The 25,587-nt window shown below is 55.1% G+C and overlaps 2 protein-coding genes and 1 long non-coding RNA gene across 10 annotated transcripts; 2 read left to right on the forward strand and 1 right to left on the reverse strand.

Moving 5' to 3' along the window:
* Window positions 1–18: 18 nt before the first annotated feature.
* On the reverse strand, window positions 19–12,564 carry IDH3G (isocitrate dehydrogenase (NAD(+)) 3 non-catalytic subunit gamma). 5 transcript variants are annotated; one of them, XR_011678235.1, is made up of 15 exons: window positions 12,411–12,564; window positions 11,716–11,772; window positions 11,348–11,359; window positions 10,408–10,505; window positions 8,764–8,876; window positions 7,788–7,848; window positions 6,613–6,745; window positions 3,825–3,958; window positions 2,457–2,559; window positions 2,204–2,350; window positions 1,559–1,653; window positions 1,027–1,087; window positions 680–846; window positions 615–635; window positions 19–541 (listed from the first exon to the last, which is right to left on the reverse strand). XR_011678235.1 is itself a non-coding variant. In XM_071421097.1 (13 exons), exons 1-13 carry the CDS (start codon window positions 12,471–12,473, stop codon window positions 766–768), a joined length of 1,158 nt encoding a protein of 385 aa, XP_071277198.1. In that variant the 5' UTR covers window positions 12,474–12,564; the 3' UTR covers window positions 676–765. The 5 variants fall into 5 exon arrangements, 1 of the variants encoding a protein (XP_071277198.1); XR_011678234.1 differs by having other exon boundaries at window positions 19–650; window positions 697–846; XR_011678236.1 differs by lacking the exon at window positions 615–635 and having other exon boundaries at window positions 19–376; window positions 684–846.
* LOC139587160 (uncharacterized) lies at window positions 7,860–8,812 on the forward strand. 4 transcript variants are annotated; one of them, XR_011678240.1, is made up of 4 exons: window positions 7,898–8,077; window positions 8,140–8,474; window positions 8,525–8,578; window positions 8,656–8,670. It is a non-coding gene; the product is annotated as an uncharacterized lncRNA (long non-coding RNA). The 4 variants fall into 4 exon arrangements; XR_011678239.1 differs by lacking the exon at window positions 8,656–8,670 and having other exon boundaries at window positions 7,860–8,077; window positions 8,525–8,642; XR_011678238.1 differs by lacking the exon at window positions 8,656–8,670 and having other exon boundaries at window positions 7,860–8,077; window positions 8,140–8,511; window positions 8,573–8,592.
* Window positions 12,565–13,087: 523 nt separating the features above from the next.
* Window positions 13,088–22,196, forward strand: SSR4 (signal sequence receptor subunit 4). The gene is made up of 6 exons (XM_071421098.1): window positions 13,088–13,220; window positions 14,814–14,932; window positions 16,411–16,485; window positions 17,460–17,549; window positions 19,252–19,317; window positions 22,026–22,196. The coding sequence occupies exons 1-6, from the start codon at window positions 13,160–13,162 to the stop codon at window positions 22,128–22,130; spliced, it is 516 nt and encodes a 171-aa protein (XP_071277199.1). The 5' UTR covers window positions 13,088–13,159; the 3' UTR covers window positions 22,131–22,196.
* The last annotated feature ends 3,391 nt before the right edge of the window (window positions 22,197–25,587 follow it).

The raw sequence follows: 25,587 nt of genomic DNA on the forward strand, positions 1-25,587 counted from the left end.
TGCTTTTGGGGTCCCGGGGGTGTTCTGGGGGTGTCACGGGGGTGGTCCTGGAGGTGCTTTGGGATCCTGGGAATGTTTTGGGGGGGTCCCGGGGGTGTTTTGGAATCCTGGAGGTGCTTTGGGGTCCTGGGGGTGTTTGGGGGCATCCCGGGAATGTTTTTGGGGGGGTCCTGGAGGTGCTTTTGGGGTCCCTGGACTGTTTTGTGGTCCTGGAGGTGCTTTTGGGGTCCTGGGAATGTTTTTGGGGGGGTCCAGGGGGTGTCAGGTGTGCGGTCCTGGGGGCGTTGTGCGGTCCTAGGGGTGTTCTGGGGGTTCTTGAGGGTGTTTTGGGGTCCCAGGGGTGTTTTGGGGGGACTTGGGGGTGTTTTGGGGTCCTAGGGGTGTTCTGGGGGTGTCAGGTGTGCGGTCCTGGGGATCCTGGGGATGTCAGGTGTGCGGTTCTAGGGGTGTTCTGGGGGTTTTTGGGGATGTTTTGGGGTCTTGGGGGTGTTTTGGGGTGTCAGGTCTGTGGTCCTGGGGGGTCCTGGGGGTGTTCTGGGGGTTCTTGGGGATGTTTTGGGGTCTTGGGGGTGTTTTGGGGTGTCAGGTCTGTGGTCCTGGGGGTGTTCTGGGATGTTCTTGGGGGTGTTTTGGGGTGCCAGGGCCGTTCTGGGGGTTCCCAGGGCCGTTCTGGGGGGGTTCCCGGGGCCGTTCTGGGGGGGTTCCCGGGGCCGTTCCCGGGGCTGTCCCGGTGTCCGTCCCCGCCCCGCTGTCCGTGTGTCCGGCTCAGCCCCGCGGCAGGTGCCCGATGATGCTCTGCACCGCCCCCGACGTCGTGCCCTGGCCCCCGATGTCCGGCGTGTGCGTCTGGGGGCGGGGCCACGTCACGGACACGCCCACAAAGGGGTGGGGCCGCAGCCATCAGGCAGGCGCATGGCCACGCCCACTTGTATGGGGCCGCACCCCTTGGGCAGGTGAGAGTGGGGGTTGTGGCCACGCCCCCAGGTTTAGGGCCACGCCCCTTGGGCAGGTGAGGGCGGGGCTTACCCGGGGGTCGTCCAGCGAGGCCAGCACGGCCTTACGGATGGTGGAGGCGTGGTTGTGCAGCCTGGGGGCGGGGCAAACATGGGCCACGCCCACATCAGCGAGCCACACCCAACCCTAGAGGTGAAGCCCCGCCCCTTACTGGTGTACACCGAGGCTCCACCCCCTCAGGCTCCGCCCCCTCACCCAGCTCCTCCAATGGGATCCTCACCACCTGGGCCGTGCCCCTTTAACAGCCACTCCCACCAGGGCAAGCCACACCCCTTTTAAAGCCCCACCCCTTTTAAAGCCCCACCCCTTTTTGGGAAACCCCCCACCCCTTTTAAAGCCCCACCCTTTTTAAAGCCCCACCCCTTTTTGGGGACCCCCGACACCTTTTTAAGCCCCACCCCCTCCCAGTTGCTCCCAACCCCTCTCAGGTGTTCCCACCCCTTTCCAGGTGAGCCCCGCCCCCTCCAGGTGTTCCCACCCCCTCCCGGGTTAACCCCACCCCCTCCCGGGTTAGCCCCGCCCCCTGTCGCTAAGCCCCGCCCACTTGAGGTGGTCCAGCATCATGCAGGCCGCCAGCAGCGCTGCCGTGGGGTTGGCGATGTTGCGGTTGGCGATGCTCTTGCCCGTGTTCCGCGTGGCCTGGGGGGCGCCGCCGTGAGAGCCCCGCCCAGCGACCCCCCCGTGACCCCCCAGTGACCCCCAGTGACCCCCCAGTGACCTCCCAGTGACCTCCCAGTGACCCCAAAACCAGCCCTCTGAGTGACCAACCAGTGCTCCCAGTAACCACCCAGTAACAGCCCAGTGCCCCCAGTAGCCGCCCAGTGCTCCCAGTAACCCCCCATAACCACCCAGTGCCCCCCAGTAACAGCCCTCAGGGACCCCCAGTCCCACCCAGTGCTCCCAGTGCCCCCCAAAGGACCCCCATAGCCCCCAGAACCCCATTTTTACCCCCCCAGACCCCTGTTTCCCCCCCAGACCCACAGTTTCGAACATGGCGTAGTCGTGGCCGTAGTTGTGTCCCCCATTTTTACCCCCCAGACCCCCATTTTCCCCCCCAAAGGACCCCCAAAGCCCCCCCAGACCCCCATTTCCCCCCCAGACCCCATTTTTACCCCCCCAGACCCCCGGTTTCCCCCCCAGACCCCCATTTTTCCCCCCCAGACCCCCATTTTTTCCCCCCCAGACCCACGGTTTCAAACACGGCGTAGTCGTGGCCGTAGTTGGCCCCCGGCACCAGCCCGGGTCCCCCCACCAGCCCGGCGCAGACGTTGTTGACGATGTTCCCGTACAGGTTGGGCATCACCATCACATCGAACTGCTGGGGCCGCGACACCAGCTGGGCAGGGAGGGCACACTGCGCTTACTGGGAGCACTGGGAAGGGGTTTTGGGGGGAGTTTTGGGGGTTTTTGGGGGTTTTTGGGGGTTCGGGGCGGGGTCACACCTGCATGGTGGTGTTGTCCACGATCATGCTGCGGAAGGTGATCTCGGGGTACTCGGCCGCCACTTCCTGGCAGCACTGCAGGAACAGCCCGTCCCCCAGTTTCCTGTGGGGTGAGACCCCCAAAAAATACAGGGTGACCCCCAAAAAATATGGGAACCCACTCAGTACTGCAGGAACAGCCCGTCCCCCAATTTCCTGTGGGGACACAGGGGTGGGACCCCCAAAAAATACAGGGTGACCCCCAAAAAATATGGGAACCCGGCCAGCACTGCAGGAACAGCTCCGTCCCCAATTTCCTGGGGTGATATGGGAGGTGATACCCCCAAAAAAATACACGGTGACCCCCAAAAAATATGGGATCCCACTCAGCACTGCAGGAACAGCCCCGTCCCCCAATTTCCTGTGGGGTGAGACCCCAAAAATACAGGGTGACCCCCCCAAAAAAATCTGGGATCCCAGTCAGTACTGCAGGAACAGCCCTGTCCCCCAATTTCCCAGCGTTCAGGAGGATTCAGGATCCCCCAAACCCCCCTTAGGACCCCCCAAAAACCACCAGGGACCCCCTCCAGAACCCCCAGCACCTCTTTGGGACCCCCCAAACTCCTTCTGGACACCCTCCAGAACCTCAACCCCCCCTTTGGGACCCCCCAAACCCCCTTTAGGACCCCCCAAACACCACCAAGAACACCCTCCAGAACCTCAAACGCCCCTTTGGGACCCCCCAAACCCCCCTTAGGGACCCCCTAAACCCCCTTTAGCACCCCCAAACCCCATTTAGGACGCCCCAAACTCCCTTTGGGATCCCCCCAAACCCCATTTAGGACCCCCCAAGCCCCATTTGGGACCCCCCAAATCCCCTTTAGGACCCCCCAAACCCCCTCCTGGACCCCCCACACCCCTTCTAGACCCCCTCCAGAACCTCAAACGCCCCTTTAGGACCCCCCAAACCCCTTCTGGACCCCCTCCAGAACCTCAAACCCTCGTTTAGGACCCCCAAACCCCCTTTAGGACCCCCAAAACTCCTTCTGGACCCCCTCCAGAACATCAAACCCTCCTTTAGGACCCCCAAATCCCCTTTGGCACCCCCCAAACCCCCTTCTGGACCCCCCAAAAACCACCAAGGACCCCCTCCAGAACCCCCAGCACCTCTTTGGGACCCCCCCAAACTCCTTCTGGACACCCTCCAGAACCTCAAACCCCTTTTAGGACCCCCCAAGCCCCCTTTGGGTCCCCCCAAACTCCTTTAGGACCCCCCAAACCCCCTCCTGGACCCCCCAAACCCCTTCTAGACCCCCTTTAGGACCCCGAAACTCCCCTTTAGGACCCCCCAAGCCCCCTCTTTGGCCCCCCAGCCCCCCTGTGCCGTACATGATGTTGGCCTTGTGCACGGCGGTGACGCTGCGGCGCGCGGCGGCGCGGGCCAGCCCGAAGGCGTAGTGGGCGATGCGGCGCGAGCGCCCGGCCGTGATGATCTTGAGGCTCTCGACCACGCCCGCCACGCTCTGCACGGGGGTGACGTCACAACGGGGCGGGGCAAAGGTGTGACGTCACAACAGGGCGGGGCATGGGAGTGATGTCAAAACGGGGCGGGGTGCGGGGGTGATGTCACCACAGGGCGGGGTGGATGTGTGATGTCAAAACAGGGCGGGGCAAATGGATGACATCACAACGGGCGGGGTGGATGTGTGACGTCACAACAAGGCGGGGCATGGGTGTGACGTCACAACAGGGCGGGGTGGATGTGTGACATCACAACAGGACCGGGCACGGATGTGACGTCACAACAGGGTGGGGGAAATGTATGACATCACAACGGGGCAGGGCACAGGGGTGACGTCATAACAGGGCGGGGCACGGGTGTGACATCACAACAGGATGTGATGTCACAACCGGGCGGGGCAAATGTATGACATCACAACGGGGCAGGGCACGGGTGTGACATCACAACAGGGCGTGGCACGGGTGTGACGTCACAACGCGTGGGTAATGGGTGTGACATCACAACAGGGCGGGGCCAAGCTGTGACATCAGAACAGGGCGGGGCGTCGGCAACAGGGTGGGGCATGGGTGTGGCATCACTCCCAGGAATGACATCACAATAGGGCGGGGCACGGGTGTGATGTCACAACAGGGTGGGGCACATGTGTGACATCACAACGGGGCGGGGCATCGGCAACAGTGCAGGGCATGGGCATGGCATCACAGGTATGACATCACAACAGGGCGGGGCACAGGTGTGACATCACAATAGGGCGGGACATGGGTGTGACATCACAAAAGGGCGGGGCAAAAGGTGTGACGTCACAACAGGGCGGGGCAAAAGGTGTGACGTCACAACAGGGCAGGGCACAGGCATTATGTCACCCCCAGGAATGACATCACAACAGGGCGGGGCAAAGGTGTGGACATCACAACAAGGTTGGGCACGGGTGTTACATCACAACAGGGCGGGGCATACGTGGGGCATCACATCCAGGCTGATTTTGGGGGCATTTGGGATATTCTGTGCTGGTTTTGGGGTGGATTTTGGGGGTATTTTGGGGGTATTTTTTTGGTGTTTTTGGGGGTGTTTCAGGGGGTGTTTTTGGGGTGATTTTTGGGTGTTTTTGGGGGTGTTTTTGGGGGTATTTTTGGGGTGATTTTGGGTTTTTTTTGGGGGTGTTTTTGGGGTATTTTTGGGGTATTTTTGGGGTGGTTTTGGGGGTATTTTTTGGCTGTTTTTGGGATGTTTCTGGGGGTGTTTTTGGGATGTTTTTGGGGTGATTTCGGGGGTGTTTTCGGGGTGATTTCGGGTGTTTTTGGGGCACACCTCGTGCTCCAGGGGGCTGTACTCGCCCTCGGTGTTCTCCCTGACGATGAGGATGGTTTGGGGTATTTTTGGGGTGTTTCTGGGGGTGTTTTTGGGGGTGTTTTTGGCTGTTTTTGGGGTGTTTCTGGGGGTGTTTTTGGGGTGATTTTTGGGGTATTTTGGGGGTGTTTTTGGGGCGATTTCGGGTGTTTTTGGGGCGCACCTCGTGCTCCAGGGAGCTGTACTTGCCCTCGATGTTCTCCGTGATGATGAGGATGGTTTGGGGTATTTTGGGGTGTTTCTGGGGGTGTTTTTGGGGTGGTTTTTGGGGTGATTTTTTGGTGTTTTTGGGCTGTTTCTGGGGGTGTTTTTGGGGTGATTTTTTTGGTGGTTTTGGGGTGTTTCTGGGGGTGTTTTTGGGGTATTTTTTGGGTGGTTTTGGGGCGCACCTCGTGCTCCAGGGAGCTGTACTCGCCCTCGGTGTTCTCCCTGACGATGAGGATGGTTTGGGGTATTTTTGGGGTGTTTCTGGGGGTGTTTTTGGGGGTGTTTTTGGCTGTTTTTGGGGTGTTTCTGGGGGTGTTTTTGGGGTGATTTTTGGGGTATTTTGGGGGTATTTTTTGGGTGTTTTTGGGGTGATTTTGTGGGTATTTTGGGGGTGTTTTTGGGGCGATTTCGGGTGTTTTTGGGGCGCACCTCGTGCTCCAGGGAGCTGTACTTGCCCTCGGTGTTCTCCCTGACGATGAGGATGGTTTGGGGTATTTTTAGGCTGTTTTTGGGGTGATTTTTTGGCTGTTTTTGGGGTGATTTTTGGGGTGATTTTGGGGTGTTTTTGGGGCGGTTTCGGGTGTTTTTGGGGCGCACCTCGTGCTCCAGGGAGCTGTACTCGCCCTCGGTGTTCTCCCTGACGATGAGGATGGTTTGGGGTATTTTTGGGGGGATTTTTGGGGTGATTTTGGGGTATTTTGTGGTTATTTTTGGGATGATTTTGGGGCTGTTTTTGGGGCGATTTCGGGTGTTTTTGGGGCGCACCTCGTGCTCCAGGGAGCTGTACTCGCCCTCGGTGTTCTCCCTGACGATGAGGATGGTTTGGGGTATTTTTAGGCTGTTTTTGGGGTGATTTTTTGGCTGTTTTTGGGGTGATTTTTGGGGTGATTTTGGGGTGTTTTTGGGGCGGTTTCGGGTGTTTTTGGGGCGCACCTCGTGCTCCAGGGAGCTGTACTCGCCCTCGGTGTTCTCCCTGACGATGAGGATGGTTTGGGGTATTTTTGGGGGGATTTTTGGGGTGATTTTGGGGTATTTTGTGGTTATTTTTGGGATGATTTTGGGGCTGTTTTTGGGGCGATTTCGGGTGTTTTTGGGGCGCACCTCGTGCTCCAGGGAGCTGTACTCGCCCTCGGTGTTCTCCCTGACGATGAGGATGTCGATGTCCCGGTGCCGCGTCTCCACCCCGGGCAGGCTCTGGCAGTGAATGACGTTGGCGTAGAGATCCAGGCTGGTCCTGGCAGGGCCCAAAATATGCAAATGAGATTCAAAAATATGCAAATCGACCCCCAAAATATTCATGTGAACTTACTAGAGCGCAAATAAACCCCTAAAATATGCAGGGAAGCCCCCAAAATAATCAAATACCTTAAAAAGACAACTCGACCCCCAAAATGTTGAAATGGACCCACCAATAGGCAAATGAATCCTTGAATATGCAAATTAACCCCCAGGCATGCAAATTGACCCCAAAACATGGAAATGGATCCCTCAAATAGGCAAATCAATCCCAAAACACACAAATGGACCCCAAAATGTGTAAATAAAACCCTAAAATATGCAAAGAACCCCCAAATACACAAATCAACAGCCAATTATGCAAATGAACCCCAAAACACGCAAATCACACCCAAAACATGCAAATGAACTCCCAAAACATTCAAATCGACCCCACAGGTGTGCAAATCAACACCCAAACCATGCAAATGAACCCCGACATGCAAACCGAACCCAAACTATGCAAATGAGCCCCAAAACATGCAAATCAACACCCAGAACATGCAAATGAACCCCAAAATGAAATCAAACCCCCAGGACAGGCAAATGAAGCCCCAAGACATGCAAATGAGCCCCAAAACATGCAAATCAACACCCAAACTATGCAAATGAACCCCGAAACATGCAAATCAACACCCAAAACATGCAAACGAACCCCAACATGCAATCAAACCCCGAGGACAGGCAAATGAACCCCCAAGTCATGCAAATGAGCCCCAAAACATGCAAATCAACACCCAAAACATGCAAATGAGCCCCGACATGCAAACCGAACCCAAACTATGCAAATGAGCCCCAAAACATGCAAATCAACACCCAAAACATGCAAATGAACCCCAACATGCAATCAAACCCCCAAGACATGCAAATGAACCCCCAAAACATGCAAGAAACCCCCAAAGCATGCAAATGAACCCCGAAACACGCAAATCAACCCACAAATTATGCAAATGAGCCCCCGATTATGCAAATGAGCCCCCCAAACCCCGCCCAGCACTGACCTGATGAGGTTGTTGCGGGATTTGTGGCTGGGGGGGAGGTTGTGGTTGGTCTCGATGTTCCCTGGGGGGAAAACGGGGTCAGAGCGGGGACTGGGGGGATTTTGGGGGGATTTGGGGCATTTTGGGAGATTTGGGGGAGATTTTGGGGATTTTGGGAGATTTGCGGGAGATTTTGGGGGGTTTTGGAGCTGATTTCAGATCAGGTTTGGGGATTTTGAGGAGATTTAGGATCAGATTTGGGATCAGATTTAGGATCACATTCGGGGATTCAGGAACAGATTTGGCCTCAGGTTTGGGCTCAGATTTGGGATTTAGGATCAGCTTTGGGCTCAGATTTGGGATTTAGGCTCAGATTTGGGCTCAGATTTTGGGATTTAGTGTCAGCTTTGGGATTCAGGCTCAGCTTTGGGCTCAGCTTTGGGATTTAGGCTCAGAATTGGGATTCAGGCTCAGAATTGGGATTTAGGCTCAGATTTGGGCTCAGATTTTGTGATTTAGGCCCAGCTCTAGGCTCAGCTCTGGGATTTAGGCTCAGATTAGGGATTCAGGCTCAGAATTGGGATTTAGGCTCAGATTTGGGCTCAGATTTGGGATTTAGGCTCAGAATTGGGATTTAGGCTCAGGTTTGGGATTTAGGCTCAGATTTTGTCATTTAGGCCCAGCTTTGGGCTCAGCTCTGGGATTTAGGCTCAGCTTTGGGATTCAGGCTCAGATTTGGGCTCAGGTTTGGGATTTAGGCCCAGCTTTGGGCTCAGCTCTGGGGTTTAGGCCCATCTTAGGCCCAGCTCGGGGTTTAGGCCCAGCTGCAGGCTCAGCTCAGGGTTTAGGCCCATCTTAGGCTGAGCTCTGGGGTTTAGGCCCATCTTAGGCTCAGCTCTGGGATTTAGGCTCAGATTTGGGATTTAGGCCCAGTTTAGGCCCAGCTCCGGGGTTTAGGCCCAGCTTAGGCCCAGCTGGGGTTTAGGCCAGGCCTGACCCTTGAGCGCCACGCCGTTGCGCCGGATGGCCGTGATCGCGTTCTGGACGTCGTCCTCGGGCGCCTCCGAGTTCACCCGAACCTCCTCGAAATCCACGGGGACACAGGCATGCCTGGGGCGACAGAACGGCAAAAAATGGCAAAAAATGGCAAAAAATGGCGCCAAAATAGCAAAAAATGGCAAAAAATTGTGCCAAAATGGCAAAAAATGGCAAAAAATGGTGCCAAAATGGTGCCAAAATAGAACCAAATGGAACCAAAATGGCGCCAAAATGGCAGCAAACGGCACCAAAATTGAACCAAAGGGAACCAAAATGGCGCCAAAATGGGAAAAAATGGAACCAAAATGGCGCCAAAATGGCAGCAAATGGCACCAAAATGGAACCAAATGGTGCCAAAACGGTGCTAAAACAGCAAAAAATTGAACCAAATGGTGCCAAAATGGAATAAAATGGAAGTAAATGGTGCCAAAATGGCAGGAAATGGCACCAAAATTGAACCAAATGGAACCAAAATGTCCCCAAAATGTCATTCCAATATCAGCCTAATGCCACCCCAAATGTCCCTACGTCTCTTTAAATGAACACCCAAATGTCCCCCCTAAATGTCACCCAAATGCCACCGAAATGTCACCAAAATGTCACCAAAATGACCCCAAATGTCCCCAAAATGTCACCCCAAATCTCATCCAAATGTCCCCCAAATGTCCTCAAAATGTCACCCCAAATATCACCCAAATGTCACCCAAACATCTCCCAAATTTCACCCAAATGTCCCCAAAATGTCACCCAAATGTCCCCAGTTGTCGCCCAAATGTCTCCAAGACCTCACCCCAATGACACCAAAGTCCCCAAAATGTTGCCCCAATGTCACCCAAATATCCCCCAATGTCTCCCAGTGTCACCCAGTGCCCAATTTCACGGCTTCATTTGCATATGTAAATACTTGATTGCTTAACCCCCCTCATTTGCATATTTTAGTGTCAGTTCCTCCATTTTGGGCTCAATTTCTGAGGCTCCATTTCCACTTTTGGGGGCTCATTTCCAATTCCACTGATTCATTTCCACACTGTATGGACTTCATTACACTTTTAAGAATTAATTACATCTTTCTGGCCCTCATTTGCATATTTTGGGGTCAGTTCCTCCATTTTGGGCTCAATTCAGAAGTTTCTGGGGCTCCATTTCCACACTTAATTCCAACTTTTGGGGCTCCATTTCCCCTTTTGAGGCGTCAATTCCCAACTCCACCGCTTCATTTCCATATTTTAAGAACGAATTAATTTTTTTATGCCTCATTTGCATATTTTGGGGTCAATTCCTCCATTTTGGGCTCAATTCACCAATTTCTGAGGCTCCATTTCCACTTTTGGCTGCTCATTCCCAATCCCACTGATTCATTTCCACACCGTATGAACTTAATCACACTTCTAAGAAATTAATTAATTTTTTCCTCCCTCATTTGCATATTTTGGGATCAGTTCCTCCATTTTGGGCTCAATTCCAGGGGCTCCATTTCCACTTTTTGCTGCTAATTCCTAATCCCACTGATTCATTTCCACACCGTATGAACTTAATCACGCTTCTAAGAGATTAATTAATATTTCCCCTCCCTCATTTGCATATTTGGGGGCGTGGCACACACCTGAACACCTCCTTGACGTGCAGCATGAGCTCGGGGCCGATGCCATCACCGGGGATCAGCGTCACCGTGTGCCGGCCCCCGTACTTGGCTGGGGGGGGCTGAGGGGGGGACCCCAAAATTTGGGGATCCCCTCACCCCCCCCCAGCCCCTCCCTGCTGTCCCCTCCCCCCCCCCTTTTCCCAATTTTCCCCGATTTTTCCCCAAAAAAATTGGGAAAATTTGGGGGTTTTGGGATCCCCCCAGCGATTTTTGGGCCCTCCCAGGTGATTTTTAGGATCCCCCCCCAGGTGATTTTTGGGGTCACCCCAGGTGATTTTTGGACCCCCCCAGGTGATTTTTGGGGACCCCTCCCAGGTGATTTTTGGGGTCACCCCAGTGATTTTTGGGCCCCCCCCAGGTGATTTTTGGGGACCCCTCCCAGGTGATTTTTGGGTCCCCCCAGGTGATTTTTATGACCCCCTCCCAGTGATTTTTGGGGTCCTCCCAGGTGATTTTTTGGGGTCCTCCCAGATGATTTTTGGGGTCCCCCCAGGTGATTTTTAGGACCCCCCCCAGCGATTTTGGGGCCCCCCCCAGGTGATTTTTGGACCCCCCCCAGTGATTTTTTGGGCCCCCCCAGGTGATTTTTGGACCCCGCCCAGTGATTTTTGGGGCCTCCCCCAGGTGATTTTTGGACCCCCCCAGTTCTTTTTGGAACCCCCCTGGTGATTTTTGGACCCTCCCACAGCGATTTTTGGGACCCCCCCCCCCTTTGCTGATTTTGGGGTCTCCCCTCTTCATTTTTGGGGCTCCTCCCATAATTTTTTACCCCCATCCCAATGATTTTTGGGGTGCCCCCAACGCTTTTTTGCAACCTCCCCATGATTTTTGGGATCCCCTCGTGTTTCTAAGCCCCCCCACTGATTTTTGGGGCTCCCCAGGGGATTTTTGGGGTACTCACGATGCTGCGTTGCTGTGAAGGGGGGAAGAGAAAATGGAACAATTAACAAAAAACTGGGTTTTTTGGGGGTTTAACCCCCAAAATTTGGGGTTTGGGTGAGGTTTTTTGGGGGGATGGGATTTTTTGGGGGGGGTTTGGGGGGGATTTTGAGGGGGGTTGGGATTTTTGGGGGTGAGATTTTGGGGTGGGATTTAGGGGAGGGGTGAAAATTTTTTGGGGGATTTTGGGGATGGGATTTTTTGGGGGTGGATTTTGGGTGGATCTAATTTTTTGGGGGAGGGTGGGATTTTAGGGTGATGGGATTTTGGGGCGGGGTTGGGATTTTTTGGGGTGGGTGGGATTTTTTTTTGGTGGGGCGGGGCACTCACGGAGGGGAGGTGGAGCTGTTCCACAGCGTGGGAAATCCCGGCCTGAGGAATCCACACCTGGAACCGGAGGGGTCCCGGGAATTGGGGTGGGGGAGAGACCCCAAAAGGCCACAGGACCTCCCCCAAAAGGGTTCAGAGCCCCCTCCCCAAAACAGCAGCAGAGAATCCCCCCTCCAATGGTTCAGGACAGCTCAAAAAACGCCTCATTGATTAAAAAAGTGTTAATTAAATTTCGCATGGGGGTGGTTTGGGGGGTCCTGGGGATTTCCCGAGGGAATTTCCTGCCCGGGACCCCCCCCAGACCCCCCCAACCCCCCCACTCCGGACTCCCTTTGGCCACGCCCGACCCCCCTTTGACGACCCCACAATGGTTCCGCCCAAGGCACCGCCCCTCCCAGAAATATCAGCCAATCACAGCTCGGAGCGCTGCCCCTCCCACACACCCTGCGAGTTCCAGCCAATCAGCACTCGTGGAACAGCGCCACACCCCCAGGATAACCAATCAGAGCCCGGTCCGCCGCTTCCACGTCCCGCCCCTCCCGGTGGCCGCCCGGCCCCCGCCGGCGCGCCAGCCAATCACACGCCGTCGGTGCGGCGGGAATCGGCGGGAACCGGCGGGAACGGGCGGGAATCAGCGGGAACCGCCGGGGGCGGGGCCCGGTAGACGGCGGATCGGGTTCTGATTGGTCACTCACCGCGCGCGGCCGCAGCGCGGCTCGCATCACCCTCCGCCGCGCCGCCGTCAACGCCGCCGCCATGATGCTCCCGCCGGCGGCACGAGCTCTCGCGAGATCTCGACACCGCCCACGCGAGGAGATAAGGCGATAAGCTCGAACTCTCGCGAGAGGCCCCGCCCCGCCCGCTTTCACGCCCTCACACCGCGGCGGCCATTTTGTGCCTAGGAGCGGCGCTGGCGTGACGCCTCACGGCGGGAGGGGAGAAAGGCGGCGCCGCCCACGGCGTTTTGTCCCGGAACGACGACACCGAGCGGGGAGCCCTTTCCCCATCCGCTCTTCGTTTTGAGGGCGCAACTAAAAAACCCCAATTGATAACGGGGGGGAAGACCTGCGGCCACCGCCCCTCAGCCGTCGCTATGGCAACGTCGAGAGTGCGCATGCGCCGGGGCGTGGTCGTGGCTCCTCCTTCCGCGCCACAGGTGGGGGGCCGCCATTTTACCCGCGTGTTCACCGCATTGCGCATGCGCCTAACTTGACCATACCCCTGACGTGTTTTAGCCGCGCCTCTGCTCCCTCTTGGCCCCGCCCCCTCCTCTACCGCAGGCCACGTCTCGCGCGGGCCGGGCGGTGCGCTCGCTCCTCATTGGTTAGCGGGAGCGCGGGTCCCCGCCCGCCGCGTTCTGATTGGTGAGCGTGCAGACGCTGCCGGCGTTGACTGGTTGGTTCCCGCGGGGGCGGGGCCAGAGGGAAGGTGCGCGCGGCTGATCATGGCGGGTGCCGGAACGCTCCCGCTGTTGCTGCTGCTGCTGGCGGCGGCCGGAGCCGCGGGTAGGGGGAAAACCACGGTCCCGTGAGCGGGAACGGGAACTTGTGAGGGGAACGCAGGGGTTCTGAGGGTTCTGAGGTGTTCTGGGAGCTGTGAGGGCCGAGAGGGACTCGAGACTTTGGGGTTCTGTGGGGGTTTTGAGCTCTGAGGGGATGGAGGTGAGCGGGGGCTCCATGAGGGGAGCGGAGGTTCCATGAGGGGAGATCTGGGATTCCATGAGGGGTTCGGGGGTTCCATGAGGGGAAGGACTGGGGACTCCATGAGAGGGTATCAGGGATTCCATGAGGGCGTATTGGGGTTTCCATGAGGGGATTTGGGATCCCCTGAGAGGGGAGTGGGGGTTCCATGAGGGGGAATCGGGGGCTTAATGAGCGGGTTTCAGGGATTCCATGAGGGGTAGGAGCGGGGGTCCCATGAGAAGATTGGGTGTTCCATGAGGGGAAGGAGCGGGGGTTCCATGAGGGGAAAGATCGGAGGTTCCATGAAGGGATTGGGGGCTCTCTGAGGGGAAGGAGCGGGGGTTCCACGAGGGGATATCGGGGGTCCCATGAGGGGAAGGAGCGGGGATTCCATGAGGGATGATCGGGGACTCCGTGAGGGGATCGGGGGCTCCATGAGGGGACTGGGGGCTCCATGAGGGGATCGGGGACTCCATGAGGGGATCGGGGACTCCATGAGGGGAATGGGGACTCCATGAGGGGATCAGGGGCTCCGTGAGGGGAATGGGGGCTCCATGAGGGGATCGGGGACTCCATGAGGGGAATAGGGACTCCGTGAGGGGACTGGGGGCTCCGTGAGGAGATCGGGGACTCCATGAGGGGATCAGGGGCTCCATGAGGGGACTGGGGGCTCCATGAGGAGACTGGGGACTCCCGTGAGGGAACTGGGGACTCCGTGAGGGGATCGGGGACTCCATGAGGGGATCGGGGGCTCCGTGAGGGGACTGGGGACTCCATGAGGGGATCGGGGACTCCATGAGGGGACTGGGGACTCCATGAGGGGAATGGGGACTCCATGAGGGGATCAGGGACTCCATGAGGGGACTGGGGGCTCCATGAGGGGATCAGGGACTCCATGAGGGGATCGGGGACTCCATGAGGGGATCGGGGACTCCGTGAGGGGACTGGGGCTCCATGAGGAGATCAGGGGCTCCATGAGGGGATCGGGGACTCCATGAGGGGATCGGGGACTCCATGAGGGGAATGGGGACTCCATGAGGAGATAGGGGGTCCCATGAGGAGATAGGGGGTCCCATGAGGGGGTCCCATGGCCAGTGATGTCCCTGAGGGGACCAGGGGCTCTGCTGCTGCCCTGAGGATCCCCTGGGAATGGGGGCCTTGGGCCATTGGTGCCTCAGGTGCATTTTGGGAGGGGGATTTTGGCAGCTCAGGTAAGTGTGGGTTCCACAGTGTGGGGGTTCAGGTGAGTGGGGATCCCTGGGCTGCTCTGGTACAATTTTCGGGGTCTCAGGGAGGGTTTTAAGGGGGGTTTTGAGGCACCACGGGTTCTGAGGATCCCTTGGGTGAGGGATCCATGGGTGCTGAGGGCTCCATGGGTGCTGAGGGGGGGGTCCCTGAGCTGAGCCCCCTCCCCAGGTGAGCCGTGCCCCGAGCCCACCATCGCCCCCTCCTATTACACAACCTCGGACGCCGTCATCGCCTCCGAGAGCGTCTTCGTGGTGGAGATTTCCCTGGTCTGCAAAAATGGCGCCCAGGTGAGGCACCCTCACCATGGAGGGACACAAACAAACCCACAAACACACACGGGATCAGAGTCCACAAAGAAAAATACTCGTATTTTATGTCTTCTCCAGTTTATATATTCCTAACACAGTGTAGTTTTAAATATTTGACTGCATCACAATAACTTTGTTATGTTTAGTTGGTGCAATTAAATATATTAAGGTTATATACATAGAAATATAACATATTATATATATATAATATATATAATATATATAATAATATAATAATATATATAATAATATAGATAATATAATAATATATCATATATAATAATATAATTTTTTATTTATATATATATTATAATATATAATATATATGTAATATTATAATATCTTTATTGGTGCAAAGTAATCAGCCTTAATAGAATTGGCAAAAGTTTTACAGAAATTTAATGAGGCTACATCACAACCAACTTTATTATGTTTAGTTGGTGCAATTAAATATAATAAAGATATATACATGCAATATTAATATAATATAAAAAATATAAATAGTAATAGATATTTGTAATATTTATTATTATATATAATATATATAGTTCATGTTACATATATATATATATATGCATTAATAAATAAATAAATATAATATAAATAATATTATCTTTATTGGTGCAAAGTAATCAGCCTTAATAGAATTGGTAAAACTTTTACAGAAATTGAGTGAGGCTACATCACAACCAACTTTATTGTGTTTAGTTGGTGCAATTAAATATAATAAGGTTATATACATGTAATATAAATATAGTATAAATAATAATAAATATTTGTAGTATTTATTATTATATATATAGTATATATTATATATATATCATATATATGTAATAATAAATAAATATAAATAATATTATAATTATTTGTGCCAAGTAAACAGCCTTAATATAATTGGCAAAACTTACAGAAATTTAATGAGGCAGATATAGACATCTATTTATTTACACGGTCTAGCTCATTTTTATATTTATGTATTTTTTCTAATTTGTTTTTTATGTTGATGGCCTTGCATGGATACACTAAAAAATCACCAATTTTTATTTCTTTTATTAATTGAGCCTTGAAAGTTTTACAGCAATTTAATGAGGCACATACACATCTGCTTACACACATAGTTTAGCTTATAAAAAATTTAATGTAATTTTTCTAATTTGTTTCCAAGGCCTTGCATGGATGCACTAAAAAATCATCAATTTTTATTTCTTTTGTTGAATTGAGCTTTGCTTGCAGTCCAGCTGTCAAACCCCTCCACTCCTCCCCCTTTTTTACATTAAAACGTGAAGGATTTTTCCAGGGTTTTGGTGCTGAAATCCCAGCAATAATTACAATTATCAACAAAATCAACAACCCAGTTTTCAACAACTCTTGCTAAAACTCCTGAGCTGTTTTTACCCAGCCCTGGGGGGGGGGTGTGGGGGTGTGAGGGACCCCCCTGAGCCCCCCTTCCCCCCCAGAACGTGGCTCTGTACGCTGATGTCAACGGGAAACAATTCCCAGTGACCCGAGGGCAGGACGTGGGCAGGTACCAGGTGAGGCTGGGGGGATTTGGGGGGGCTCAGGTGAGTCAGGGGTACCTGGGGAGGGGTTTTGGGGGGGCTCAGGTGAGTGGGGGGGAGCTCTGGGAGGGGTTTTGGGGGGGCTCAGGTGAATCAGGGGTACCTGGGGAGGGGTTTTGGGGGGGTATTTGGGGGGTTCAGGTGAGGGGGGGGAGCTCTGGGAGGGGTTTTGGGGGGGCTCAGGTGAGTCAGGGGTACCTGGGAGAGGTTTTGGGGGGGGTATTTGGGGGGCTCAGGTGAGTCAGGGGTATCTGGGGAGGGTTTTGGGGGGCTCAGGTGAAGGGGGGGGAGCTCTGGGATGGTCTAGGGAGGGGTTTTGGGGGGGCTCAGGTGAATCAGGGGTACCTGGGGAGGGGTTTTGGGGGGGTATTTGGGGGGTTCAGGTGAGGGGGGGGAGCTCTGGGAGGGTTTTGGGGGGCTCAGGTGAGTGGGGAGGGTCTCAAGAAGGGGTTAAGGGGGGATTTTGGGGAGCTCAGAGGACTTTGGGAGTTGTTTTGGGGGTGCTCAGGTGACTTTGGGGGGGCTCAGGTGACGGGGTTATTTTGGGGCTCTTAGGTGACTTTGGGGGTTGTTTTTGGGGCGTCTCCGGTGACTTTGGGGGGGTTCAAGGGGTCTCAGGTGACTTTGGGGGTTATTTTGGGGCTCTTAGGTGACTTTGGGGGTTGTTTTTGGGGGGGGGCTCAGGTGACTTTGGGGGCTCTCAGGTGACTTTGGGGGGGCTCAGGTGACTTTGGGGGTTATTTTGGGGCCCTCAGGTGACTTTGGGAGTTATTTTGGGGCCCTCAGGTGACTTTGGGGGTTGTTTTTGGGGCTCTCAGGTGACTTTGGGGTGACTTAGAGCAGCTCAGGGGGATCTCAGCTGATCTGGGCAGAGCTTTGGGGGTCGGGGATGAATTTGGGGAGGGGTCCTGGTGGTCCCAGCCCCCCCAATTTCCCCCCCTGCCCAGGTGTCCTGGAGCCTGGAGCACCGCCAGGCCCAGTCGGGCACCTACGAGGTGAAATTCTTTGATGAGGAATCCTACAGTGCCCTGCGCAAGGTGGGGACCCCTGCCCGCATCCTGGGGGGCTCCCAGGACCCCCCAAAATCCCCCCCAGCGCCACCAAACCGAGCAGGGAACACCCAGCACCCCAAATCTGAGCCCCAAAATTGGGGGGAAAACCAAAATTCAGCTTCAAAATTGAGGGGAAAACCCAAATCAAGCCTGAAAATTGAGGAGGGGAAACCCCAAATTCAGCTTTAAAATTGAGGAGGGAGCCCCAAATTCAGCCCTAAAATTGAGGAGGGAGCCCCAAATTCAGACCCCAAAATTGAAGGGGGAACCCCAAATTCAGCTCAGAAATGGAGGGGGGAGCCCCAAATTCGGTCCTAAAATTGAGGAGAGAACCCCAAATTCAGTCCTAAAATTGAGGGGAAACTCCAAATTCAGCCCTAAAATTGAGGGGAAACCCCAAATTCAGATCCAAAATTCAGGGAAAACCCCAAATTCAGCCCCAAAATTGAAGGGGAAATCCAAATTCAGCTTCAAAATTGAGGAGGGAGCCCCAAATTCAGCCCTAAAATTGAAGGGGGAACCCCAAATTCAGATCCAAAATTCAGGGAAAAACACAAATTCAGTCCTAAAATTGAGGAGGGAACCCCAAATTCAGATCCAAAATTGAAGGGGAAATCCCAAATTCAGTCCTAAAATTGAGGAAGGAACCCCAAATTCATCTTTAAAATTGAGGGAAAAACCCAAATCAAGCCTGAAAATTGAGGAGGGAGCCCCAAATTCAGCCCCCAAAATTGATGGGGGAGCCCCAAATTCAGTCCTAAAATTGAGGGGAAAACCCCAAATTCAGTCCTAAAATTGAAGGGGAAACCCCAAATTCAGCTTTAAAATTGAGGAGGGAGCCCCAAATTCAGCCCTAAAATTGAGGAGAGAACCCCAAATTCAGCCCTAAAAATCAGAAGGGACCCCAAGTTGAGCCCCATAAAGGAGGGGGAACCCCAAATTCAGCCCCAAAAGAGGGAAGGGAGCCCCAAATCGAGCTCCTAAAATGAGGGGGCACCCCCAAACCGAGCCCCAAAAACCACAGGACGCCCCAAATTCCACCCCAAAAATTAGAAGGGACCCCAAATTCAGCCCCATAAAGGAGGGGGAACCCCAAATTCAGCCCCAAAAGAGGGAAGGGAGCCCCAAATCGAGCTCCTAAAATGAGGGGAAAACCCCCAAACTGAGCCCCAAAAACCACAGGACGCCCCAAATTCCACCCCAAAAATGACAAAGGACCCCGAGTCGAGCCCCAAAAAGGAAAGGGGACCCCTCAAATCGATCCCCAAAATTGAGGGGCCCCCCCAAATTGAGCCCCTAAAATACGAAGGGAGCCCCAAATCGAGCCCCAAAAGTGAGGGGGCACCCCCAAACCGAACCCCAAAATTACGAAGCAAGCCCCAAATCGAGCCCCAAAAACCACAGGACACCCCAAATTCCGCCCCAAAAATGACAAAGGACCCCAAATTCAGCCCCAAAAAGGAGGGGGAACCCCAAATTCAGCCCCAAAAGAGGGGAGGGAGCCCCAAATCGAGCCCCTAAAACAAGAAGCGAACCCCAAATCGAGCCCCAAAAACCACAGGACACCCCAAATTCCACCCCAAAAATTACAAAGGACCCCGAGTCGAGCCCCAAAAAGGAAAGGGGACCCCTCAAATCGATCCCCAAAATTGAGGGGCACCCCCAAAAATTGCCCGTGTGCCCCCAGGCGCAGCGGAACAACGAGGACGTGACGCGGATCCGGCCGCTCTTCACCGTCAACGTGGAGCACAGGGTGGGGCTGGGGGGACCCCCCCAAATTTCTGGGGGTTTGGGGGATCTCCCACCCAGTTTGGGGGGGGTCCTGAGGGGTTTTGGGGGGGATTTGAGGGGATTTGGGGGTGCTGGGGGGTTTGAGAGGGGGGGTTTGGGGTGTTCCGAGGGGGGTTTTGGGGGGTGGCATTGAGATTTTGGGGTGTCTCAAGGGGTTTTGGGGTGTCCCAGGGGGGTTTTTGGGGGGTCTCAAGGGTTTTTGGGGTTTTTAGGGTGTCCCAGGGGGGTTTTTGAGGGGGTGGCACTGAGATTTTGGGGTGTCTCAAGGGTTTTTTGGGGTGTCCTAAGGGTTTTTGTGGGGGTGGCATTGAGATTTTGGGGTGTTTCAGGGGTTTTTGGGGTGTCTCAAGGGTTTTTAGGGGTTTTGGGGTGACCCAGAGGGGTTTTTGGGGGGTCTCAAGGGTTTTTGGGGTGTCCCAAGGGGTTTTGGGGGTTTTGGGGTGTCCCAAGAGTTTTTGGGGTGTCCCAGAGGGGTTTTTGGGGGGGTGACACTGAGATTTTGGGGTGTTTCAGGGGTTTCAGGGGTTTTTAGGGTGTCACAGGGGGGTTTTTGGGGGGTGATACTGAGATTTTGGGGTGTTTCAGGGTTTTTTTGGGGTATTCCAGAGGGGTTTTGTGGGGGTGGCATTGAGATTTTGGGGTGTCTCTGGGTTTTTTGGGGGTTTTGGGGTGTCCCAGGGTTTTTGGGGTGTCCCAGAGGGGTTTTTGGGGGGGTGACACTGAGATTTTGGGGTGTTTTGGGGTGTCCCAAGGGTTTTTGGGGTGTCCCAGAGGGGTTTTTGAGGTGTCTCAAGGGTTTTTTGGGGGGCTGATACTGAGATTTTGGGGTGTCTCTGGGTTTTTGGGGGTTTTTGGGGTGTCCCAAGGGTTTTTGGGGGGGTGACACTGAGATTTTGGGGTGTCCCAGGGGGGTTTGGGGGTGTCTCAAGGGTTTGGGGGGGTTTTGGGGTGACCCAAGGGTTTTGGGGTGTCTCAGGGGGGTTTCAGGGGGTGACACTGAGATTTTGGGGTGTTCCAGGGTTTTTTGGGGGGGTCTCAAGGGTTTTTGGGGTTTTTAGGGTGTCCCAGGGGGGTTTTTGGGGGGCTGATACTGAGATTTTGGGGTATCTCAAGGGTTTTTTGGGCGGTGGCACTGAGATTTCGGGTTTTTGGGGTGTTTCAGGGTTTTTTGGTGGTTTTGGGGTGTCCCAAGGGTTTTTTGGGGTGTCCCAGAGGGGTTTTCGGGGGGTGACACTGAGATTTTGGGGTGTCTCAGGGTTTTTTGGGGGTTTTGGGGTATCTCAAGGGTTTTGGGGGGTTTTGGGGTGTCCCAGAGGGGTTTTTGTGGGGGTGGCACTGAGATTTCGGGTTTTTGGGGTGTTTCAGGGTTTTTGGGGTTTTTGGGGTGTCCCAGAGGGGTTTTGGGGGGGTGATACTGAGATTTTGGGGTGTCTCAAGGGGTTTTGGGGTGTCCCAGGGGGGTTTGGGGTGTCTCAAGGTTTTTTTGGGGTGTCCTAAGGGTTTTTGTGGGGGTGGCATTGAGATTTTGGGGTGTTTCAGGGGTTTTTGGGGTGTCTCAAGGGTTTTTAGGGGTTTTGGGGTGACCCAAGGGTTTTTGGGGTGTCCCAAGGGTTTTGGGGTGTCCCAGGGGGTTTTTGGGGGGGTGACACTGAGATTTTGGGGTGTCTCAAGGGTTTTTTGGGGGTGGCACTGAGATTTTGGGGTGTCTCTGGGTTTTTTGGGGGTTTTGGGGTGTCCCAAGGGTTTTTGGGGTGTCTCAGAGGGGGTTTTGGTGGTTTTGGGGTGTCCTAGGGGGGTTTTTGGGGGGGGGTCTCAAGGGTTTTTGGGGTGTCCCAAGGGTTTTGGGGGTTTTTGGGGGGGGTCTCAAGGGTTTTTGGGGTGTTTCAGGGTTTTTAGAGGTTTTGGGGTGTCCCAGAGGGGTTTTTGGGGGGTAGCACTGAGATTTTGGGGTGTCCCAGGGTTTTTTGGGGTTTTGGGGTGTCCCAGAGGGGTTTTGGGAGGGGTGGCACTGAGATTTTTGGGGTGCCTCTGGGTTTTTTGGGGTTTTTCAGGTGTCCCAAGGGTTTTTGGGGTTTTTAGGGTGTCCCAGAGGGGTTTTTGGGGGGGGTGGCAGTGAGATTTTGGGGTATCTCAAGAGGTTTTGGGGGTGTCTCAAGGGTTTTTGGGGTGTCCCAAGGGGTTTTGGGGGTTTTGGGGTGTCCCAAGAGTTTTTGGGGTGTCCCAGAGGGGTTTTTGGGGGGGGTGACACTGAGATTTTGGGGTATCTCAAGAGTTTTTGGGGTTTTTAGGGTGTCCCAGGGGGGATTTTGGGGGGTGGCATTGAGATTTTGGGGTGTTTCAGGGGTTTTTGGGATTTTGGGGTGTCCCAAGGGGTTTTGGGGTGTCCCAGAGGAGTTTTGGGGGAGGGATCACCTGAATTTTAAGGGATTCCATTGGGATTTTTTGGGGATCACCCCACTGAGATTTCGGGGTGTCCCAAACCTTCAAACACCACCCCCAAGATTTTAGGATTTCCTTTCTCAGGGTGAAATTTGGGATATTTTTCTCGCATCTCAACGTGGAATTTTGGGGGAGCTGGGGGGTTTTGGGTGGGTTTGGGGGGATTTTGGGGGGGTTTTGGGGGTTTTGGGGGGTTTTGGGGTGCTCTGGTGACCCCAAATTTCCTCACAGGGGGCCTGGAACGGGCCCTGGGTGTCCACGGAGGTGGTGGCAGCTGCCATTGGGCTCGTGGTTTATTACCTGGCCTTCAGCACCAAGAGCAGCATCCAGGCCTAAAAAAAACCCCAAAAAAAACCCCAAAAACCCCAAAAAACGACACAATAAAAACAACCCGAAAAACTGCTCCGTTCCCCTCGAAAAAACCCCAAAAATCGGCTTCAAAAACGCCCCAAACAACCCCAAAACTGTCCCCAAATCCCTCCTTTCCTACAGCAAAAACAACCCCAAAAATCCCATCCTAAACGACCCCAAAATGTCCAAAAAAACCCCAAAAACTGCTCTGAAAACCGTCCCAAAACGACCCCAAAATGTCAAAAAAAAAAACCAAAATCCATCCCAAAAATGCTCAAAACAATCCCAAAACCCCAAAACAACGAGAAAAATCTGCCAAAAACTTTCCCAATCCAAAACCGATCCCAAAACTCCACCCACTTGGAAAACAATCCCAAAACCAATCCAAAAAACGGCTCCACCCCCCCAAAAACCTAAAAAACAACCCCAAAAAGGCCCCAAAAACCCAAAAAACAACCCCAAAAAGGCCCCAAAGCCTCCCCAAAAATCCCAAATTTAGACCCCAAAAATCCCGAATTTGGGGGGGGGGGGGAAGAAGAGATCCCAAAATCCCAAATTTGGGGGGGGGGGGGGGGGAGAACAGAGACCCCAAAAATCCCAAATTTAGACCCCAAAAATCCCAAGTTTAGACCCCCAAAAATCCCAGATTTAGACCCCAAAAATCCCAAATTTAGACCCCAAAAATCCCAAATTTGGGGTCCGGAGGGGGCGTCAGGCCTTGAATTCCTGAGGGGGGGACCCCAAAATTCCCCCAAAATTTAGGGGGGGGGGTTCCCCTATTTTGGAGATTCCCTGCTCTGATGACGTCAGAGCCGCCCCTCGATGACGTCACCGCGGGGTGGGGTTGGGGGGGGGGTCCCGGGGGGAAATTTCCCGGAATTTTGGGGAACTTTTGGGAATTTCCTGGAATTCCAAGGCCGGGATTGCCGGGAATTGGAGGGGGGGGGGAGGGGAAGGGGGGGGGGCACAGCTCCAAATCCCGCCCCTCCCCCACCCTCCCCTCCCCCCCCCCCAAATATCGATGGGGGGGGAGTCCCCAAAATCCCCAAATTTTTGGGGTGGGGGGGGGGTCCCGTTCCTTTCCCTCAATGGGAATTTGGGGAGGGGGATTTTGTTCCCCCCAATTTTTTGGGGGTAATTCCCCTCTTCCCCCCCCAAATTTTGGGGTCTTTCCCCTCCCCCCCCCCCCAATTTTGGGGGTCTCTCCAGTCCCAGGTGACCCCAATAAATTTTGGGGGGGGGGGGGGGGGTCTCAAACATTTGGGGTTTCTCTCCCCCTCCCCAAAAAGAGACCCCATGGGTGGGGGGGGGTTGGGGGGTCCCTTTGTGATTTGGGGGTCTCACCCCAAAATGGGGACCCCAAAACCCCTGGGGGTCTCAAACATTTGGGGTCTCCTGCCCCCTCCCCAAATCGAGACCCCAAATACCCTGGGGGGGTCTCAACCCCTTCCTTGGGGGTCTTTTCACCCCAAAATTGGGGTCTCCCCCCCACCCCAAATCGGGCACCCCAAATATCCCAGGGGGGGTCTCACCCCCCAAATTGTGACCCCAAAACCTCCCCATTCAGGGGTCTTTTCCCCCCCAAATCGGGGGACCCCAAAACCCCCAATGGGGCTCTCATCCCCCCAAAATCGGGGTCTCAGCCCCCCAAATCAGGGACCCCAAATATCCCGGGGGGGGTCTCACCCCCAAATCGCGTCCCCTCGGGGGTCTTTGCCCCCCAAATTGGGGTCTCACCCCCCGAAATCGGGACCCCAAGTATCCTGAGGGGGGGTCTCATCCCCAAATTGGGGACCCCAAAACCTCCCCATTCAGGCGCCTTTTTCCCCCAAAATCGGGGTCTCACCCCCCAAATTGGGTACCCCAAATATCCCGGGGGGTCTCACCCCCAAATCGCGTCCCCTCGGGGGTCTTTGCCCCCCAAATTGGGGGTCTCACACCCCAAATCGGGACCCCAAAACCCCCAATGTGGGTCTCATCTCCCCAAATTGGGGTCGCACCCCCAAATCGCGACCCTCACCCCTCCTTGGGGGTCTTTCCCCCCCCCCCCCCCCTTCGTGTTTCCCTTTCCCGCCGCCCCCCGCCCAGGGTGTGGCCGCGTGGGCGTGGCCTCGATGGGGCGTGGTCGGTGGGCGTGGTTTTGCCGAGGGGGCGTGGCCTACGGGCGGATTATGTCAACCCCGCGGCAGCCGCAGCCCCGAGCTGGGAGCGGCCGGAGCAGGTACGGCCCTGGGGGGGCTCCGGGGGGATTTGGGGAGGGGTCTCGGGGGTCCCGGGGGGTTCCCCACGATCGAGGGGGACCCCGAGGATTGCGGGGGTCCCGGGGCGGGGGGCGCCGAGCGCGGGGAGCGGCTCTGGGAGGGTCCCGGGGGGCTGCGTTGAGGGGGTGGGGAGGGGGGAAAGGTGGGGCTGGGGGCGATTTTGGGGGGGTCTGGGGGTCGAAATGGGGCTGGGGGCGTTCTTGGGGTGTTTCTAAGGGGGTTTAGGTGGAGCTGTAGGGTCTCTATAGGGCTGAGGGGGGTTTAGGGGGGCTGGGGGCGTTATCGGGGGGTGGTGGGAGGGTGAAAATGGGGCTGGGGGATTTTGGGGTTTGGGGAGGGCCAAGGGGGATCCGGAGGGGATCTGTAGGGTCCGTGTGGGGCTGGGATTGGGATGGACGAGGGGCTGGGGGGGGGTTTGGGGTCGGGGGGCTTCTGGGGGCGGGGCTGTGAGCTGTTTGTGGGGGGCTGGGGTCTCTATAGGGCCGGGCAGAGCCTTATAGGATCTATGGGGCTGGGCAGAGTCCTATAGGATCTATGGGGTCTCTATAGGGCTGGGGAGAGCCCTATAGGATCTATGGGGTCTCTATAGGGCCGGGCAGAGCCCTATAGGATCTGTGGGGTCTCTATGGGGCTGGGGTCTCTATAGGGCTGGGCAGAGTCCTATAGGATCTATGGGGTCTCTGTGGGGCTGGGCAGAGCCCTATAGGGTCTATGGGGTCTCTATGGGGCTGGGGTCTCTATAGGGCTGGGCAGAGCCATATAGGATCTATGGGGCTGGGCAGAGTCCTATAGGATCTATGGGGTCTCTATGGGGCCGGCCACAGGTACAGGTGGGGCTGGGGTCTCTATAGGGCTGGGCAGAGTCCTATAGGATCTATGGGGTCTCTATGGGGCTGGGCAGAGCCCTATAGGATCTATGGGGTCTCTATGGGGCCGGGCACAGGTACAGGCGGGTCTGGGGGTGTCTGTAGGGTGAAGGGAGGGTCTGTAGGATCTATGGGGTCTCTATAGGGCCGGGCACAGGTACAGGTGGGGCTGGGGGCGTCTATAGGGTCCGACGGAGGTAGAGGAGGGTCTGTAGGGTCTCTGTGGGGCTGGGATTGCCAGCGAGATGGGTTTGTGGGGTCTCTATAGGGCTGGGGAGGATCTCTAGGGTCTCTATAGGGCTGGGCAGAGGCGCA

Source organism: Agelaius tricolor, unplaced genomic scaffold (assembly GCF_023055355.1).
Source record: "Agelaius tricolor isolate 1412-34295 unplaced genomic scaffold, bAgeTri1.0.p SCAF_186, whole genome shotgun sequence".
Lineage (NCBI taxonomy): Eukaryota > Metazoa > Chordata > Aves > Passeriformes > Icteridae > Agelaius > Agelaius tricolor.

Bases quoted from the DNA above. Each gene is read 5' to 3' on its own strand.
- IDH3G (XM_071421097.1), bottom strand. From the start codon at position 12,473: ATGGCGGCGGCGTTGACGGCGGCGCGGCGGAGGGTGATGCGAGCCGCG. The intron at 7,849-8,763 runs GTCAGGCCTGGC...TTTTCCCCCCAG, and splicing joins CAACGGCGTGGCGCTCAAGG to GGAACATCGAGACCAACCAC. The intron at 3,959-6,612 runs GTGCGCCCCAAA...ACCCCCGTGCAG, and splicing joins ACAGCTCCCTGGAGCACGAG to AGCGTGGCGGGCGTGGTCGA.
- SSR4 (XM_071421098.1), top strand. From the start codon at position 13,160: ATGGCGGGTGCCGGAACGCTCCCGCTGTTGCTGCTGCTGCTGGCGGCG. The intron at 13,221-14,813 runs GTAGGGGGAAAA...CCCCCTCCCCAG, and splicing joins GGCGGCGGCCGGAGCCGCGG to GTGAGCCGTGCCCCGAGCCC. The intron at 16,486-17,459 runs GTGAGGCTGGGG...CCCCCTGCCCAG, and splicing joins AGGACGTGGGCAGGTACCAG to GTGTCCTGGAGCCTGGAGCA.